Source organism: Drosophila mojavensis, unplaced genomic scaffold (assembly GCF_018153725.1).
Source record: "Drosophila mojavensis isolate 15081-1352.22 unplaced genomic scaffold, ASM1815372v1 contig_277, whole genome shotgun sequence".
Lineage (NCBI taxonomy): Eukaryota > Metazoa > Arthropoda > Insecta > Diptera > Drosophilidae > Drosophila > Drosophila mojavensis.
The window spans coordinates 3,295,907-3,314,842 of NW_025318822.1; the positions used below are offsets into that span (position 1 = coordinate 3,295,907).

At 39.8% G+C, this 18,936-nt stretch overlaps 2 protein-coding genes across 2 annotated transcripts in view; one reads left to right on the forward strand and one right to left on the reverse strand.

Moving 5' to 3' along the window:
- Positions 1–913: 913 nt before the first annotated feature.
- The window catches only part of LOC6574210, a 52,874-nt gene continuing 34,851 nt past the window's right edge, over positions 914–18,936 (reverse strand). Inside the window, exon 3 of the mRNA XM_002000232.4 lies at positions 914–6,114. Within this exon, the coding sequence (XP_002000268.2) occupies positions 2,443–4,881 (2,439 nt within the window). The 5' untranslated portion in view covers positions 4,882–6,114 and the 3' untranslated portion in view covers positions 914–2,442. The remainder of the gene's footprint in view (positions 6,115–18,936) is intronic.
- Positions 13,160–15,944, forward strand: LOC6574211. Its single transcript, XM_044008338.1, has 2 exons — positions 13,160–14,466; positions 14,674–15,944. The coding sequence occupies exons 1-2, from the start codon at positions 13,243–13,245 to the stop codon at positions 15,889–15,891; spliced, it is 2,442 nt and encodes an 813-aa protein (XP_043864273.1). The 5' UTR covers positions 13,160–13,242; the 3' UTR covers positions 15,892–15,944.

The window sequence follows — 18,936 nt, forward strand, 5'->3', positions numbered from 1 at the left end:
GAGGTTCGATCGATACATTGTTAAATATGTTGAACGTAATTATTATTAAAGCTAAAATATTGTGAATTGTAAATACGTCTGTATATAGTTAAATTAAATTTCAATTATGGTTTTTAAAAATATAGATACCTAATTTCTAATTGTATTCTCTCAACAGCCAAATTCATTTTCGATTCATTTCATTTCTAGATTCCCAGTCTCTACCTGAAAATATTAAACAGATTTCACACACGCGTTGCCCATCAGCCCTTTATAGTATTTCTCTCTACCCAAGATTCTCGATGAAAATCATTTTTATAAATAGATATATTTCAAAAGCATTTCTTGCAAACTTCTGAATATACCCTCTATTATGTCATACATATCATCTATCGTGCATGAAGACTGCGTGGGCAGTCGCAGATAAAACAAGTTTGGCTGCAAGAAAAAATAATTGAAATTAATGAAAAAACGAATAAAGTCCAGCCAATAAAAAGACACAATAATTAATTATTTTTTAAGACACATATTCTTTTATTTAAATAGTTGTTGTTCTCTTGGAATAGCATATTTTATTTCTTTTCGGTTTTTTTTTTTTTTTTTTCATCTTTGAAATTTGCAGCGTAACGAGAATATACTTGATAAAATAGATGTCTTGTTGTAGCTACCAATTTGTAATTGTACTGTAGTTATGTTTTTTTTTTACATTTCATTAGCTTGGTTTCATTTTGTTTCGGTTGCCTTTCAACTTTATAAGATAATTTGTCACATCGAATTTGTATTTGGTTTTTCGTTTACATTAATAGTAAATAGCTTTTGACATTTGAAAAAAATAGCACTATTTGTATATTTATAAACTATTAATACATGTTTAGTTAGTTTTTGAATGCATTTCCTTACATTTCTTTTGCCATCCTCATCTTCTCTTTTTTTCTCTCTCTCTCTCCCGTTCTATACCTTGCATCACATTAATTGGTTTTTAAATGTCTGGGAACTGTTTCTTTCATTTTTTTTATATGTCTACACACACAGAACATGCACAAGACATAGATATATAATTTTATATAATATTACATATAAATATATCTTTATTTTGGTTTCATGTAAATTTTTAGAAATATAAATTCGAGGTTTTGTATTCTTTGTGTGTGTATGTGCGTATGTGTGTGTCTGTGTGTTTTGTATCTTTAAGTTACAAAAGGCGTTGCTAGTTGTAAGCAAGTCAAATGGCGACAAAAAATGAAATTATATTATTGAATTGAACTTAGACAATATAAAGCTTTCGATCTGAGGCGGCAAATACAATACATATATATATATATATATATATATATATATAATTTTTTTTATAACTCTTCTTTGAAATTAAAACTAATGAGGTATTTAGCTGCACGCAATGACTGAAGTACTAAAAAGCAAATTGACTTTAATGGACAATAATCAAAAACAATTTATGAATTAAATACAAAAATTTAGGTCTGACAGCTAACATAAGAAGAAAAAGACATTGCACAGAACAGAAACGAGTTTTCAATATGAAAACTGCCGCTTGCAATGTCTAGAAATTAAATATGTATATATATATAAAGCACTAAGTGCCAGGCTCTATAGTATACATATAAATCTATAGTAGATATTAATACAATATAATATATATATAAATATTCAATTATATATTATATATATGCTATGCACATTTACTTAGCTTATGAATTGAATGCTTAGCGTTGGGTTTTAGACAGAATGTTTTGTGTTTTATTTTTGTATGTTTTGTTTTTTTTTTTTTTTTTTTTTTTTTTTTAAAGCTTGTTTTTAATTAATAAATATTTACCAAATTAAATAATAATAAATAAATAAGTGTCGTTTCTTGTGGTTTGTGTGAGAGTCTTTAGCAATTGACTTAAAAAGTGTAGCTGTGTTTTTTCTTCAAGTGTATATACATATATATGCATATATACTATATTCATATGTTTAGCTGTTCTTTTGTTAGGTACTCGAAATTGGCTGCTTGATTCCCGTTTTGATATAACATTTAAGCTATTTACTTAATTTGTTAAAAACTGTTTTAAAATTTTGTATTCTTTTTTTTTTTTTTTTGTTTTTGTTTTTGCTTTTTTTTTTGAGACTTGTACACAGTTGTTGCGATCTTTGTATTTTAAGTTGTTATCTAGCTGGATAAATGTTTTACAAGGTACTTATAGCTGATGTCTGCCTTTGCTTTTCACAGTTTGACAAGCACATGCATATTCAATATTTGTGTGAAATTTTTTAGTATTTTCTTTTAGGTTTTTGGCATGAGAAGCTTCTAGCAGAGCATAATATTAATATTTGTGTTTCTTTGTGTTGTTTTTGTTGTTTTTGGCTTAGTGTTGCTAAACTTATGAGCTACGAATACTGTTCTGCGAATCCTTCAGCAAGCAAATCAATGTTTACTAGTTTAGTAGTTACTTAGAGCTAGTTTATCTAGACCTCCGTGGGCATCGACTGCGCGCAGTCCGACTGCAGCTTCCTGGATCCCCGAAAGAACATGTCGAGCAGATTGCGTCTCGACTGGAACTTGGTCGGCGAGCTGGCTATATGAATGTGCTCCACGATCGTGATGCCGCGCTGCAGCTTGGGCCGGGCCTGGCGCTGGGCCGGTGGCGGCGTTGCCTCCAGCGAGGGCACCTCATCCGAGTCCGCGGAGCCCTTGTTGTTGTTGTGGCCGCCGAAATTGATGATGGTGCTGCAGCTGCTGTTCGGGCGAAGCGTCAGCGTCGTATGCACTGGCGTCGCCGTCTGGCACTGGCTGGCCAGCGAGCTCTGCGGCGTCAGATACCTGCAGCTGTTGCTGCTGTACTGCGACAACTTGCTGCTGTTGCGCTGCAACTGGGGTGCACTGGCGGCCGTTGTGCTGTTGCCGTTGGTCTTCATGCTGCTGCTGGGATGACGCTGCAGTGCGCTGGCCGAGTCCAGGCCGAAGAGGCGCTTGACGCCGCGTCGCACGCGCTTGTTGCGGTAGGCGAAGATGAAGGGCGAGCTGAGATTGGCCAGCAGGATCATGAAGATGGCCAGCTGAGTGGAGCCGGTGAAGTTCGCGGCGGAGAGGCGCGACTGCAGCAGCACCAGCAGGCCATAGGGCAGGTAGGAGACCACGAACATGACCACGACCAGGATGCTGATGCGTGCGGCGCGCGACTCCTCCCGATACTTGAACAGGGAGCTGGCGTTGCTCAGACGATGACGCAGCGAGCTCATGTAGCTGAGGGCCTTCGGCGAGGCGTGAATGGCGGGAATTTGCAGCGCATGTCCTCCTCCTGCCGCCTGTTGGCGCGCAGTGCTGAAGTGAGTGTGCTGCTGCTGATGATGCTGCTGTGGCGGCAATGGCTGCTGCTGCTGCTGCTGCAGGTGTTGCTGTAGCTGCGGCTGCTCCTGCTGGCGATGGGCGTGCAGCAGGTGAGGCGAGCTGCACTCCTCGCTCAGCAGATCCTGTGGCAACTCCGTGTACTTGTGCAGATTGGGTGAGCTGTGCACCTGCCGAATGCCCTGCACGCGCTGCAGCTCGCGCAGATCCTGCGACGACGTGCCCAGCAGGGGCAGCTGCCTGGCCGAGTAGTTGCGCTTGATCTCCCCGCTGGCTGTTTGCAGTGTCAGCAGGATGTTCTGGTTGCGATCGGCCAGCGACTGCTCGGGCACGCTCATCAGTGGCATGCCGCCATGGTTACTCTCCACATCCACGTCGGAGCCATCGTCCGAGATCGTGGGCAGCAGCACCTTGGCGGCCGAGTCCCGGCGCAGACAGCTCGGCGAGCTGCGCGGCGCCCGATGATCGATCTGCATCTGGAGGCCACCGGTGACGCCGCCGTGCGAGCTGGCCGAGGATATGGAATGTCTGTGCACACACAGGCTGTTCGTGTAGTTCGCGGCGGGCGCGGCCTGGGCGTGGTTGGTCAGATTGAGAGCGCTCTGCAGCAGCGGCGAGGAGCCGTTCTGCCTCATGCGCAGCCCATTGCCGCGCGCCTCGCTGAAGATGCGCCAGTACATGCCGCAGACAAAGCCGAAGGGCAGCAGGATGATCACGATGAAGTACACACAGGCATAGATTACGCCGAAGATGCTGTTCGTGCTGCTAATCTTGAAGTAGGTGGCAGCCAGGCGACGATGCCTGCTGAGCAGCGTGTCCGCCTCGAAGTCGAGCACACGAAACGCGGACAGCGCACCGAACAGTATGCCCACCGCCCAGGTGAGCGTGATGAACACCCAGGTCTTGACGCCCGAGATGCGACTGTGATAGCGCAGCGGATCGGTCACCGCGCACCAGGTATCGCCGACCACCAGCAGCACCGCCAGGGCGCCCAGTGCGGCGGTCATGTCGATGGACCAGCAACGCAGCTGCACCACTGGCAGCGAGAAGCTGCTGTGCACCGGCACACTCAGATTATCCTCCTGAGTCTCCGTCTCCGTGATGACGATGCCGCCATCTCCACGCTCATCGATGGTCAGCTCGCGGCAATACGTGGCATTGCACTTGTAGATCATCTCTATGGTATCGCCGGAGCTGTCGTTGCTGCTGTTGGTGCTGGTGATGTTGCGGCGCACCACAATGCCGTCCTGCTCCACGAGTTGGCCATGACGGCGAATGGTTAGCTGATGATTGCCCGGCTTCGAGTAGAACTCAATGCTGTCGCCGGCCGCATTGCGGCCAACCAGCTGTTGCTCCTGCCCGGAGAAGCTTTTGATTCCGCTGAGGAACAGAGTCGGTGCCAGAATGCAGCAGCCAATCAGGTTGATGATCAGCAGATTGATGGTGAAGCGATTCGCTGTGGTGCGCAGTCCCGGCGTTATCCAGAATGCGCACAGCGCCAGCAGATTGATGACGAACGAGATGAGCAGCAGGGCCAAGATGAGGAAATCAATGGCCATTTCTTTATGCTACCAACAATTGTTGTTGCTCGTCGATTAGTAACACTTCTGTCTGTTGTTTTACTTTTTCTATTAGCTGTTTTATTTGTTGTTGTTGTTGTTGTTGGTGCTTTTGTATTTGTGGCACGCACATCACTTTACAGTTTGAGAGTCACTTCTTGCATTTTATTTCTGTGCGTTTCTTGTGACTTTTTGAGACACATGCACCAACAAAAATTTCACTTGGTTTACACGTTGCACTCTTCTTCTTCTTCTTCCTCTTTTTTGTTTTCCAATTTATTGTAGCTTGTTTCTTGCAAACGCTTGCTAATTTACGCGCGAAGCTCGTCGTCGATATTGAACAAAAATTTCTAAAAAAAATTTCTTTTTCGTTTTTTCGTACATGCAAATCCAATTTCTTTGGATCTCTGGCGTTTACTTTGATTTTGTATTTTTGTTTAAACAAATTGTAATTTCTTGCTGAATTTGTATATGTTTCTGATTTCGTTTCTTTTTCCGCGCGTTGATCGAGCACGATCTTCACTACGAAGCGTTTCAAGCACAACTGTCGTGTGCGTCGACCGCAACGCCTCAAAATATATATGGGCAGCGAGCGCTCTCAGCTGAGCGCCAGCAACAGTTGCTGCGGTGCTCGGAGCGCTGTGAGAGCAGTGAGCGTGCTGAGCGGCAATTTGCTGTCGCTATTCTCCTTGTGATTGTTGTTGTTGCTGCTGCCGCTGTTGCTGCTGTGATTTGTAGTTCCCACGCTGCCGCTCAATTAATACCGCAGCGACTTTGAATTTATGCTGCCTTCTCTGTTGCTGTTGGTGCTGCTGTTGTTGCTGCTGCTGCAGCTGCAGACTGCATTGCTGCTGTTGCCAGCCGGTATTTATCAGCTCTTAGAGTCTGTCTGCGGCTACTGCTGTTGCTGTTGTCCTAGTTCGTTGCAAGCTCACAAATTGTATAATCTTTTTGCAATTGCAATTGGCGAGCGCTGCTTCACTTTTGCTTCGCTCTCATTACATCATAATCGGCTATTGTTGTTGTTGCTGTTGTTGTTGTAGTTGCTGCTGCCGGCGCTGGCACATTTTCCAAAGCTCATTTTGATTTGGGTTCTGTTCAACATCCAATGCAGTGGGCCACGCTCTATTTTCCGAACCATAACAATTGCATTTTTATTAGGCCCAAGTCAACAGTCGTAGTATTGTTGCTGCTGGCGATGCGGAACAGCTGATGAAATTCTCAGCACAGCAACTGGAAGAGAGAGAGAGAGATGCTATGTGAAATTCGGAGATAAGAGACTCCCTTGCGCTATTTTCATATGAATACAAATAATGAAATACAAAAAATAAATACAAATAAATAAATTAACAATTTACGTTTTCTGTTTTGATTGTGAAATTAAAAATAAATATCAACTGGCTTCGGACCATGACACAGCACATACATGCATACAGAAGTAATTCATAGTTTATATGCTTATGTATGGAGACTCATAATCGTGTGCCTGTGACTCAGTTAGGGAATCAATCTATAGCATTTGCATGAGCCTTTCCAGAACTGAGGCACGCGTTGGCCCTATGCCACATCGAGTGAGTAAATATTCCTTATCGGCTAATTACAACAATGACCAGACATTGATAAGCAATAAGATCTAGCTGTAGGTAAAAGTATTTCAGCACTACATGAATTCACAGAGCTCTATGAAAAGACAATGAATATTGGAAGAAAAAGAAATGGCAAATACATTTTATATGTAAATAATATCTGTTATATTATGCTGGAACTATTTTCATTTATTCGATTATTTTACAAAATACAGAGGAATATTGAAAAGTAAAATAAAAAAATATTGAACAAAAATATTTATATACATATACATTATATTAACATGTATATTTAACATATTTCATAAACAAATATTCCTCTTTTCTATTTAACTGGAACTACGTATTAACAGTTATTCGTAGATATCATTCTAGCTCTGTAATGATCGCATGACTTTAGCTAAGCAGCACTCAAAAACTGCATGTTGCGAAGAAAAAAAACACAGTTAAGTGAATTTACAGTTGTTGGCCAGGTGGGGCTTGCATGTCTTCGGTACTACGCATCAGCTGCTCAACAAAGCAACTTATGACTATCAGCTGATTTCGACATGTCCACTCGAACGACACAACTTTGAACCCACAGCCGCAAGTCGGCGACACGCAGGGCGTATGAGCTCATCCGAGCTGCGTTCTATCGTTCGACCAGTTTCCATACTAAACGATTATATATCCAAATATACATGTATATGTACATGCGGCTGCCTGGGCAAATGTGATCGGAGTCGAGCATCATGGGAGCATTGAACACGCGACCAGCGACTGTGAAATGTAAACAAAAATTATTTCGTTTTACGTCCGGGCTAAAGCGCAGTTTACATGCCCTACTTAAGCCTGAGGCAGAGTGCGTTGAGCAAAGAGACTCGCTCGTGTTGCCAGAAGTTGCAAGTTTGCTGCTCTTCATTTCGCCAACAAACAATATTTGTAAAGAGCAGTTTTGCTAAAAGTATTTATTGAGCTATTGGGCTCGCGGAAGTAGGTCGTGAACAAAAGGCACGGAGCACACAAAGATTTCTTGAAATAACAAAAAAAAAGTCGAAATGTCATTAATAACTTGCACTTTGTTCTCTTTCTGCCTTCCCATAAATGTATAGCATACTATCTGAGTCTCTCTCTCTCTCTCACACACACACTCTCGCTTTAAAACTCTATTCCACTCTCCGACTTTAGTTGTTTCACTTTCTGTCTTGTTTGCGTTTCTCTCCAGCGCTCTATATATCTCTCATCGCACATCTGCTTGATATAGACTGATGAAAATAGATAGATAAGACTTTAAAAGAGGGCCACAAAATATTTAAAGATAACAACTTTTAAGTTATATATCGGCATTGAGAGACCGAAAGATATCATTAGCAAGTTTATTGCCTGATTTAACTCTTTTCAGTTGATATTAAATTCATTAGTTTATGAGTTCAGTAATACCTAGACCCAATACCCTACACCAAGCAATAGAGGAAATTCACCCAAAATATATTCTTTGAGGCTTATCTCCAAGCGTCAGTATCGCTTTGAAGACACGCCCCAATCGATTAGGCACACGAATGGAAACTCGACTCTGAATGCTGTGTCAACAGAGGGCGAGAAAAGGCCAGATCAATGTTATCTATATATACATATAGATGTGCAAATATATATATGTATATACTCGATTTGAATATTATGAAGCACTTAGTCTAGCTCAGCTAAACGCCAATTTAGGGGTGTGAATTTAACGCTCGCTTTGTACACTTTTCAGGCGGCAGCTCAGCTGTTTATGGAGGGCAAATATTGACGCGAAAAGTAAATCAAGGCAAAGACGGACGTACGTACTCATATGCATTAATAAACACATATTGCTCTATCTGCTGCGGGTTTTGCCTGAAATCAAAATTGTTTTTATTATACCCTTTTTGCCGAAAGACGAGCTAAGGTATACTCATAGAATCATAAAATCCCTCGTAGAAAATAAATAAATACACCATACTTCCCTCTAGTAGATCAGATCATGTGCTTGGCTAGGTTGCCTAAAATTAAAATTGGGCTGATAACTAAACAATTCATTTCCTTACCAAAAGAGATATAAATCTATTTTTTCTGACTCATTCGGAATGAACTAAATTTCTATAGTAATTTGAGTATAGAGTATCTAACAATCGTAGACTATTCGCTGTAATTTTCCACTTGTGCTTTTGCTTGTTTCCTAGTGCTTATCAGTGCGTCTAAGCTGATGTGGCTCTACAATATTTTTATTGACAGATAATGCAACGGAACAAAGACAATTTGCACTTGATCAAATATTGTAGAGATTATGAGTGCTGAATGGCATCAGCTTTGATTTTTCATAGCTTGAGGGTGTTGGGGCTTAGGTCAACTAACGCCTGATTTTTACAATTAAATTGAGACTAAGTCTAACCTGCCAAAACACGAATCTAACTGCATAATTTGCATTTAGAATGCGAAGAAAGATCAAGTGAACAAAGGCCAGACTGCGCTTTTGTAATACTCTGTCGACTGAAGCGAAGTGTAGTGCATTTATTTCTTTATTATACATATACATATATATAGCATATATAAATATATATAGATTGCATTTCTGCAGAAACAGCTGTGCTGCCTTTCGATGGCTGCTCTAACACTCGGAACGTGTAAACAAGTCGCTGAGAATGCGCTCATTTGCATGACTTGGCAAGAAAAAGCATTGAGATAAAAACATGTAGCATGAGTAAGCCAATCAGGTGGAGAGCCTCACCCCACCCCAATGCGCCCAGTCTTAGATTGCGCATACGCCACATACGCGGGGTTCACAAAGCTTTAGCCACAAATTATAGCGAGAAGAAAATAAAAAATAAAACAAAGTCGCCATCTGCGTCTGCATGAGCAATCGAAATTTGGTTAAAGAGGCTCGGCTTTATTTTGGTTTGACTTTACTCAGCACGTGATACGCTTAACGAGTCGCTCTAGATGGATGGGGCCAATATGAACCTGTTGCGAACAACGGCTCAGCCTGTGAATCCCAGCACAAAGAATACAAAAAACTATGGCTCACGCAAGGCAAACCTCTGCAACACCAACAACAACAACAACAGCAGCAGCAGCAGCAACAACAACAGCAACAAAATTCAACTGTCAACGTCTAAAGCCGGTTTTGAATTTTTTGCTCTTTTTTAAACATACATACATATGTATCTCTCTCTCTCTCTCACACTCTCAGCGTGTAAAAACGTGACGTCACTTTTGACGTTCATAAGTGGAGTGCAGCCTGATATTTAAATATAAAGTTTTGCACTCACTTTTGGACTGGCTGACAGCGTCGTATCGATCGTCTGTCCCGCTATCGTACAAATGGAGGCACTTAAGACTCATGAGCCCATAAATAAATTTGATATAAATGATGTTTAACCCATATTTGTGGCTGACAATAATATGCCCCGAAAATGGGCGTGAAATTCCTTATATCGTTTTTTTTTTTTTTTTTTTTTTTTTTTTTTTGTTCGCTGCTTTTACCTTTCAATATTTACATACAATGGCCATGCATCCCTACGACAGTCTAAAAATGGGCAGACAACGGACATTAATTTACTCTGGCACATATATGTACATATACTATATGCCCATAAGACCTGACAACAAGTCGTGTTACGTGCCGTGTCCTTGAGCTTGCCGCAATTATGGCAACGCTCACGATGATTTGGCTTTCTGGCCTGGGATTCACCTGGCCGTCGATTGTGATACGATCAGCGCTCTTTTGAGCCATGTTTAAGCTCTTGGAGTAGGCCTTTAATAACTGAAAATGTTGTTGATTCTTTCAAATATTCTGTTCAATTACATTTGAGCACGTGATTTGCATTTGCTGTGATTGAAAGTTGATTGTTGTGTGGGTAAAGTTTGCACTATAATGGAAAAAGTTTTTAGCGCATTAGAGAACCAACGAATGCATATTTATTATTATTGATTATAAAAAAAAAAAATAAAAAATAAAAATAAAAAAAAATGTGTATAAATGTTTTTATAAATATATGTGTGCATGCAATTTTTGTATGAAAAAGTTCTATATAAATGTATATGATATATATATTATTTTTATTTTAATTTTTTTTTTTTTTTTTTTTTTTTTTTTGACTTTTTTAATCCATGTTAAGTTGTAAACGTTAATAAGTTCTTAGTATCCCTCTTTCTCGCTCCCTCTTTCTCTTTCTTACTCACTCTCTGTGTTTCTTGAGTACATGATATTTTCTGATTTTTTATGTAACATATTCGCCAACAATAAAAAAAAATTACTTAATAAAATAAAATAAAATACATTAAATAAAATATATAATATATCAAATAAAATTTATTAAAAAAAAAATAAAATTTTTAGGAATTTAAAAAAATAAATAAATAAAATAATATAAACCAACAAAAAAAATCAATACAAACTGTTTCAAGACTCGCTGCTCAGCTAGCGCAATTATTTCATTTCAATCTACTATGTATTTTATTCATGATTGTATCTATATATATGTATTAGTAATCCTTCGAAAGATTTATAAATGACTCAGCTAAGACTGTGATTGCAATGAGAATTGCTGACCGTCTTAACCTCTTACGTATGCTAGCTTAAGGCATTAGAGGATTACCCGACGAGTACTCCATTGCATAGCTGCATTTTGAACTGCGCATATCATGTGATAAGCCAATTCATAATTTGTTATAGCCCAAGCAAGGTCTGTGCACGGCGCATTTCCTCAGTCGAACGCTAATTCATTCCGCACGTTGCCCTCTTCCGGTGCCAAATAAATATGTTTATAGTCTAAGCCGCTGCTAATTGACAGTGACAGACGGCCACACCTCCCAGTCAGACAGTATGACGAATGCCCAAATACACGTACACCTATATATGTAGCTATATAGGCTCATTAAGGCATTCAGCTATGTTACATCAGTGTCTCGAGTGCTGATAAGATTGCGCTGTGGTCTTTTGCTTAAGCCTGATAAAGAAAATAACGATAATCAAGCCGAACGATAGTCAATCAGAATAAACTAAAAGCACAAGTCCCAATACCATAAACATAAATCCAATTCAATTAACTCAGCGCCTCTGGCGCATCTGTCCAGCTGCTTACACTGTCCGGCAAAAGTTTGCTCCTACTATAGTGCAGTGAATGGCTATGAATGCGAGCTTATATTTAAGTATATATTTATGTGATACGCTCTTTTTATCCGGCTATAATTGAATAAAATGCGGCTTTATCAAAGGCGATGGCAAAAAGACAAATATTGGCACAACTTTTTATCTGGGCTTAGTAACTTTGTCATCGTTGAACGAAACGCAACAAAAAGATTTGTCTGCTAGCAAATGGCTGACTTTCAAATGCCCTACAATCCGGTCAAACAATCAATAATTTGATTTTACAGCAATTAATAAAGTTTTTTTCTAATAGTCTTCATTTTTCGCATGTAAGCTCGATTTTTTTTTTTTTTTTTTTTTTGTTGGTGAAGAGAGATAAATATGTGCCAGGGTAATATCCGTCAATGATCTTTACAGTTATTGCTGTAATCATACGATATTACTAGTAAATTCGAACATATGTTTGCACTAGAAAAAGTGTTTAACTTAACCCCGTTGGCTTCTTACAATGATGTATATTATACATATGCCTCGGATCTTTGACTCTTCATAATGATGTATATTATACATACGGTTGGGAACTTTGACTCTTTATAATGATGTATATTATACATACGCCTCAGCAGTTTGACTTCATATAATGATCAATATTATACATACGGCTTAAGATCGTTGATCTCCACTGTTGCATTAATTTAATGTGCACGTCTAGCTGAGCAACAAATTGTAATTCAAACTCGAAACATGGAAACTTACAACGAACAATATTACACATCAGACTCGGGCACGATTGGGAGGAGTGAGTACTGGTGTATGTATGCCCCATCTTTATAGGTTCTAGTATAAACTTTTCCATTAGCTCGTTAACTCGCCAGCACGACAATAGCCAACAGAAAAAAAAATTATAGTGATAAACAATAACAAACACATTAGCATCGTTGCCAATGAGTTGCTCTTTCTCATTGTAATTGTTGTAGTTGATGTTGTTGTTGTTGTTGTTATTGCTGTTGTCGTCTGCCTGTCATTGATTCACATTCATCGTCTGGCCGAGCGTTAGTGACGTTTTGTTTTTTTTTTTTCTACTTTTTTCTATCGACCAGTGGAAAAATAAAGCTACAAAGTATAACTAACGTAAACACGAATTAAATATGCAACAGCTCAATGAATCGTAAAGGTATTCTAAACTAATTTATCACAGCAATTCTGCAACGGCTTTCCCGCCTGACGAGCGAGGTGCTTGAGCTTTGGACACACCTCGGAGAATTTTCCGTTGTATGATAACGAAATTTGATATACTCAAATTTGCATATGGACAAACAAAAATTTATTGAAATTCACTGGAACTGGCTGTATGGAGGAGCTTAATAACAAATCAATTCAATTGGCAGTGCATGATGTGGGTATATTAATTGGCATAGAATAAATTGGGGAGTTTACTTAAAAAATATGTTATATATAAAATAAATAATAATATTGAGTTATGTATTTACAATCGATATGGGAAATTTGCTCCACCCCACTGTCTACCTCTCTTTCTCTTACCCACATTCTGTCTCCCTCTGTATCTGTCACCCCCTTAAACCTGTTTTAAATTTCCATCGCACTTACTTTGTAATTCCGACATAAACACAATTTTGTCAAATAAACACTTTTTATTGGGTTTGGTTTAATATTAATCTTTATGTCAGCATGTTGAACAAAAATGATCAAAAACAATTTGCCAATTCACTAGACACATTCTCTCGAGACTTTTACCATAAGATGTTTATCCTGTCAGTCGATACAGATCTGATATGTTCCCCCCTTTCGATACAAATCTGCGCTGGAATGTTGCGCATGGGCACCAAAGATGATAGCGAAACCAGCCGTCAGCTGGACGCCGTACTGAAGTTCAGCTCGAACGATGTCAATCAGATAGCTGATGGCTTTCGTAGTGCTCTCCAGTATTACCAGAAGTACAATGTGTTGCGCTTGGCCAATAGAGTGTACGTTATGAATAGTATTCACTTACGTAAGGGATTCTGCGATGCGTTATGTGAAAACTTTTTTTCAACGGCCGAGCGCATCGATTTCAATAATGGCCAGAAATCGGCTGCCACTATCAATGCCTGGGTTGAGTCCGAGACGAATAATCTCTTGAAGAACCTGGTTAGCCCGGACTCTTTCAGCTCAGATACTCGTCTTGTAATGATCAATGTGATCTACTTCAAGGGCGAATGGGATATTCAATTTGATGAGAAACACACACAGAGCGACTATTTCTTTGTGGATGACAAAAATGAGATTCAAGTTTCCATGATGAACTCGTTCAACAAATACTTTTTTGCGGATCTCTCAGACTTAGATGCCACAGCCTTGCGGATGGCCTATAAGGATACAAAGCTGTTCATGTTGATCATATTGCCCAACAAAATAGATGGCTTAGTGGCACTAGAGAAAAAATTGAAGTCAACCACCCTGGAGAGTATAATATCCCAGTTGCAACAACTGGACGTATTTGTCAAACTGCCAAAATTTAAAACAGAGTTCAGTGTGGAACTTTCACCTGTCTTCAGATCCCTGGGTGTGGATACAATATTTAGAAACCCAGAATTCGACAAAATGCTCGAAATGAAACAGCCGCTGAGAGTATCCCAGATTTTGCATATGGCAGTCATTGAGGTCAATGAAGAGGGCACCGAAGCTGCAGCTGCGACTTCAATGATGATGGTGGATATGGTGGCTACGCCAGTATGGCCGGAGCAAAGAACATTTTATGCCGACCATCCATTTTACTATATTATTTATGATGAAGTCTATGGTTGTCTTTTCATGGGAAATCTGAAGCAAAAAGGTTTGAATTTAATAAATACTCGAAAGCTTTGCGAGCGCTGTAAGGGAGCTTGTCCAAAATTTCTTGCAAAAAGATTCATTCGCTAACAAAATATGAAGTAAATATGCTAAAACTCTTCAAACTATTCCAATGCTCTTCTGCGCCAGGGTATGCTCGTAGCAAAAGAGATGAAAGCCGAAAAAAAATTCTAGGTCAAACATGATTCCATCTCATTCACTTTGTAATATCAAAAAGGCTGAAAAAATCTCAAACTGTCAAAATTCAATTTTTATTTTGGTTTTTTTTAGGTAAGCATGGCAGAAGATGGTAAAGAACAATTTACGAATTCGTTAGATATATTCTCTCGTGATTTATATGATAAGCTAGTGAGCGTATCAGCCGATAAGGATCTAATATGTTCTCCTCTTTCGATTCAAATCTGCGGTGGAATGTTGCGCATGGCCGCCAAAGATGATAGCGAAACCAGCCGTCAGCTGGACGCCGGACTGAAGTTCAGCTCGACCGATGTCAGTCATATAGCTGATGGCTTTCATAGCGCTCTCCAGTATTACCAGAAGTACAGTGTGTTGCGCATGGCCAACAAGGTGTACATTATGGATAATGTTCACTTACGCCATGACTTCAGCGATGCGCTGACTCAGAAGTTTCTCTCAGCTCCCGAGTCTATCAATTTTCGAAATGCCCAGAAATCGGCTGCCACTATCAATGCCTGGGTGGAGTCTCAGACGAATAATCTCTTGAAGGACCTGGTTAGCCCAGATTCTCTCAGCTCAGATACACGTCTTGTGCTGATCAACGCGGTGTATTTCAAGGGTGCTTGGAATACTAAATTCAATGAAAAGCAAACTCGTAACGAAGATTTCTTTGTGGATGACAAAAATAAGATTCAAGTATCTATGATGAACGCAACACACGATTACTTCTATGGCGAACTCCCTAATTTGGATGCCAAAGCCTTGCGGATGTCCTATAAAGATACTGAATTGTTCATGTTGGTCCTTCTGCCCAACAGAAAAGACGGCCTAGCGGATCTGGAGAATGGTCTAAAATCAACAACCCTTGAGAGCATCACATCTGTACTATTCCACACCAAAGTATCTGTCAAATTGCCCAAATTCAAAACTGAATTCAGTATGGAATTGACACCTGTCTTCCAAGCCATGGGCATGGATATAATATTTAACAATCCGGAATTCGATAAAATGCTCGAGAAGATAGAGCCTCTGAAAGTATCCCAAATTGTGCACAAGGCATTCATTGAGGTTAACGAAGAGGGTACCGAAGCTGCTGCTGCAACTGCTGTGATAGTAATGATGAGAAGCGCATCCATTGAGACGCGATCTGAAACATTTCATGCCGATCATCCATTTTGCTATATTATCTATGACCAAGACTACGGTTGTCTTTTCATGGGAAATCTGAAATATAAAGATCCGAACTCAAATACTTTGGAGCTATGTACGCCCTGTAATTCAGCCTGCCCAAGATTACATGCAAATAAATGAAATATTATAGGGCTTCGAAAATAATAAAGCTAACGGAATGTTAATAACTATAACTATTATTGCATTGTTGTTACGTTTATAATGGGAAAATCAGTTCAAATTGACTTCAATACAGAATAATAGTTGTCTGCTCATATAAATATGTCAAACTCAGGTGATTAATGCTATGCTGTCATCGCTGTGTCTCGCCGTTCGATCACGTGCTCATCTCCAATTCGAAATACCGAATGGGCAGTAGCGTGTGCTTAATCTGATATTGCGGTAGTTAAGGCATTAGAAGAAACGCACACATTTTCTGCCATTTATGTGGATTCAGTTACTTTTCCGCTAATGAGATCGACAGAATGACTTGCTCCACTTGAAAGAGATAAACATTGCAGCTGAGACAATTACGCAGCGTAGCAGATAAAAACGCTTGAGCAGTTGCAAAATCTGACGACTAAAACAAAAAATATTTGACTGAGATATGGAACATATGTATATATACTTGTATGTAGTCTGCTCATGGCAGTCCAGTGGTCAGCGGGAAAGAAACTAGTGAATGACTCAGGCTACAATAATCATGAGTATTTACATAGCTCCACTCCACAAACAGATCATATCAATCGGAGATATGCTTACTGTGTAAAAAGTACGCAAATCGGGGAACTTTTTATGGCACAAGCGAGCGCATATCAAGTTGAGTTAGAAAAGTAACAGAAAAATCAATGCAGTTATTATTCTATAAAATGCATTTATTATTCATATAGCTATTTTCATAATATTTAATTATATAACCAGCTAATTATGAATTGCAGACCAATTAGCAATGCCAACCGCCCGTCTATTTATGCATTCATTAACACCGCCGAGCTCATTTGTGTATTCTAATTGTAATTACAGCTTACACTAACTAACGCATTGTGACTCTCCGTTGTGTAATATGAAACGGCTGTCAATTGACCCAATTGCATTGACCTTGACATCTGCCAACGGTTTGCAAGCCAATGAAACAGTTGCCCAATCAATTTACCGACCCTCAAGCATTATAATTAACCAATTACAACTTGAACTCTCACCTCAACCTAGGCGGCACCGCCCAACAGGTGCAAGCAGCACTTGAAAATTACTGAAATGTGCGAAAGCCACAGCTGCCAATAACAATACGCCCATCAACAGTTTAGGGCTAACCAAAGGCCAATAGCTAATGGCAGCAATCGGGTCATATATCCGAGCCATCGATTAGGGTTTAGTGCAATTTATGATGACAACCTGTGGGTGATGGGTATTGAGTGGCGAAAGGTGAACGGCGAGTGCTGTGACACCTGTGCGCCCATAGACGACAGCCTGTCAAAGCTCTCTAATTACATTATCTATATCTCATTAGCAGCCCTTCCAGTGTGGTGTCGCTTGTGGCGGCGCTGCGTTATGTGGATCGTCTCGAATTTATGCAAAAACTGCACAACGAACGAGTTCACTGCACTTGGAGCTGGGGCAGACGATGTCTGATTCTGGCTACCAGCATCAAATTACCCCAAAAGAGTGAAGAAAAAAAGACAAAAGACTGTGCAGTACTAGAAAATACTCAGTATATAAATATAGTCCAATATAGTTCAACTGGATTATGACACGCTATTATAAATAGCTCATAAAATACTGCAGACCAGCAAACTTGAAGCAGATCCAAATTTAAATGCGCTTCTAGAATGCCTTTATTATGTTGCTCTAGCATATATGCTGCAAAGTATAAGTATAATAAAAATGCAAATAAAAGAGGAAAATATCACGACAGCTCGCCACTGGCCACGCTGAGGTCAAAGTGTTTGACACATGTGAGTGGCCATAGACAATAGAGATGCCTGCGGCACACACAGTTCGCGGTCGACAGCTCATGCTCATGCACATGCTGGAATATTATTTCACATAAAAATGTTAGCAGGACAACTCAGACACAAACGCGAACAAAAAGAGACTTGATAGAGAGCAGCAGTCGATGGCTTCATTTGAGCTTGAGTCTGGACAGTTGTCACATCACATGCTTAAGGCCAATGGCTTGGCCACTTCTGATGCCTGTGGACTTGTCCCCGTTTCTGCCCAGTTTTTCACTTTAGCAACAAGGTCAGCGACTCCTACGCCATTCAATTGAAAATTGTGTTCTGCTCTGCTCTGCTCTGCTCTGTTCTGCTCTGCTCTGGTCTGTTCGGTTTTGTTCTGTTCTGTTTCCGTTTCTGTGTGTGTTTACTAGGCAATTCAGAAATGAAAACAGAAATGCATTTATTTATAGCTGGACAACACGCCATGCAAGCAAACTGACCTACATTCAGTTCCGTGTCGCATCGTCTGTCTCTCTATAGAATCCGTTGAAATATTAGTCGTCATATTTAGATATATAGTAATATGTGTATAAACAACGTTTATGACCTTACAGCCAAGAACTAGTGAAATACCGTGCGTCTGATTTATGCTAATTGACAAGTTTACACAGCACAGAACACATTTCCAAAGTCATATTTCACTAATGTGCCTAAATTGAAAAGTTATTGAACATTAATTAGAAATGCCAATATCAAACTGACTGACAACTGGCCTTCTCCAATCGACGGCTCACCTTAGATGGGCAAAGTTCGCAGCCCAGCCACGTGGCCAGCAGTGAGTGAGTCGTTAAGGTAGTCAAATGGTCATATAGCACAAAATTCTTGCAAATTCTTTACATTTGATTGATGTGCTTGAGCTTTGGGCGCACATAGGAATATTATCAGCATTCTGATAGCGAAACTCGAAGTACTCATATTTGCATATGGAGAAACAATGAGTCACAATTATTGGAATTCGCAAATCCAAATCATCTCGTGAGGCCTAAAAACGGATCAATTAAATTGGGCACATTAAATTTATTAAGTACAAATAATTTGCAATGTGTAGAAATTTTAGAGTATATGAAACTGATGTGATATAATTTTAAGTAAACTAAATACACTTAATACATAATATAATTGTTTTACAGTAGAGTTCTATAATTATTTAGCTAACATGTTATTATCTACATTTATTTATCATATGCTGGTT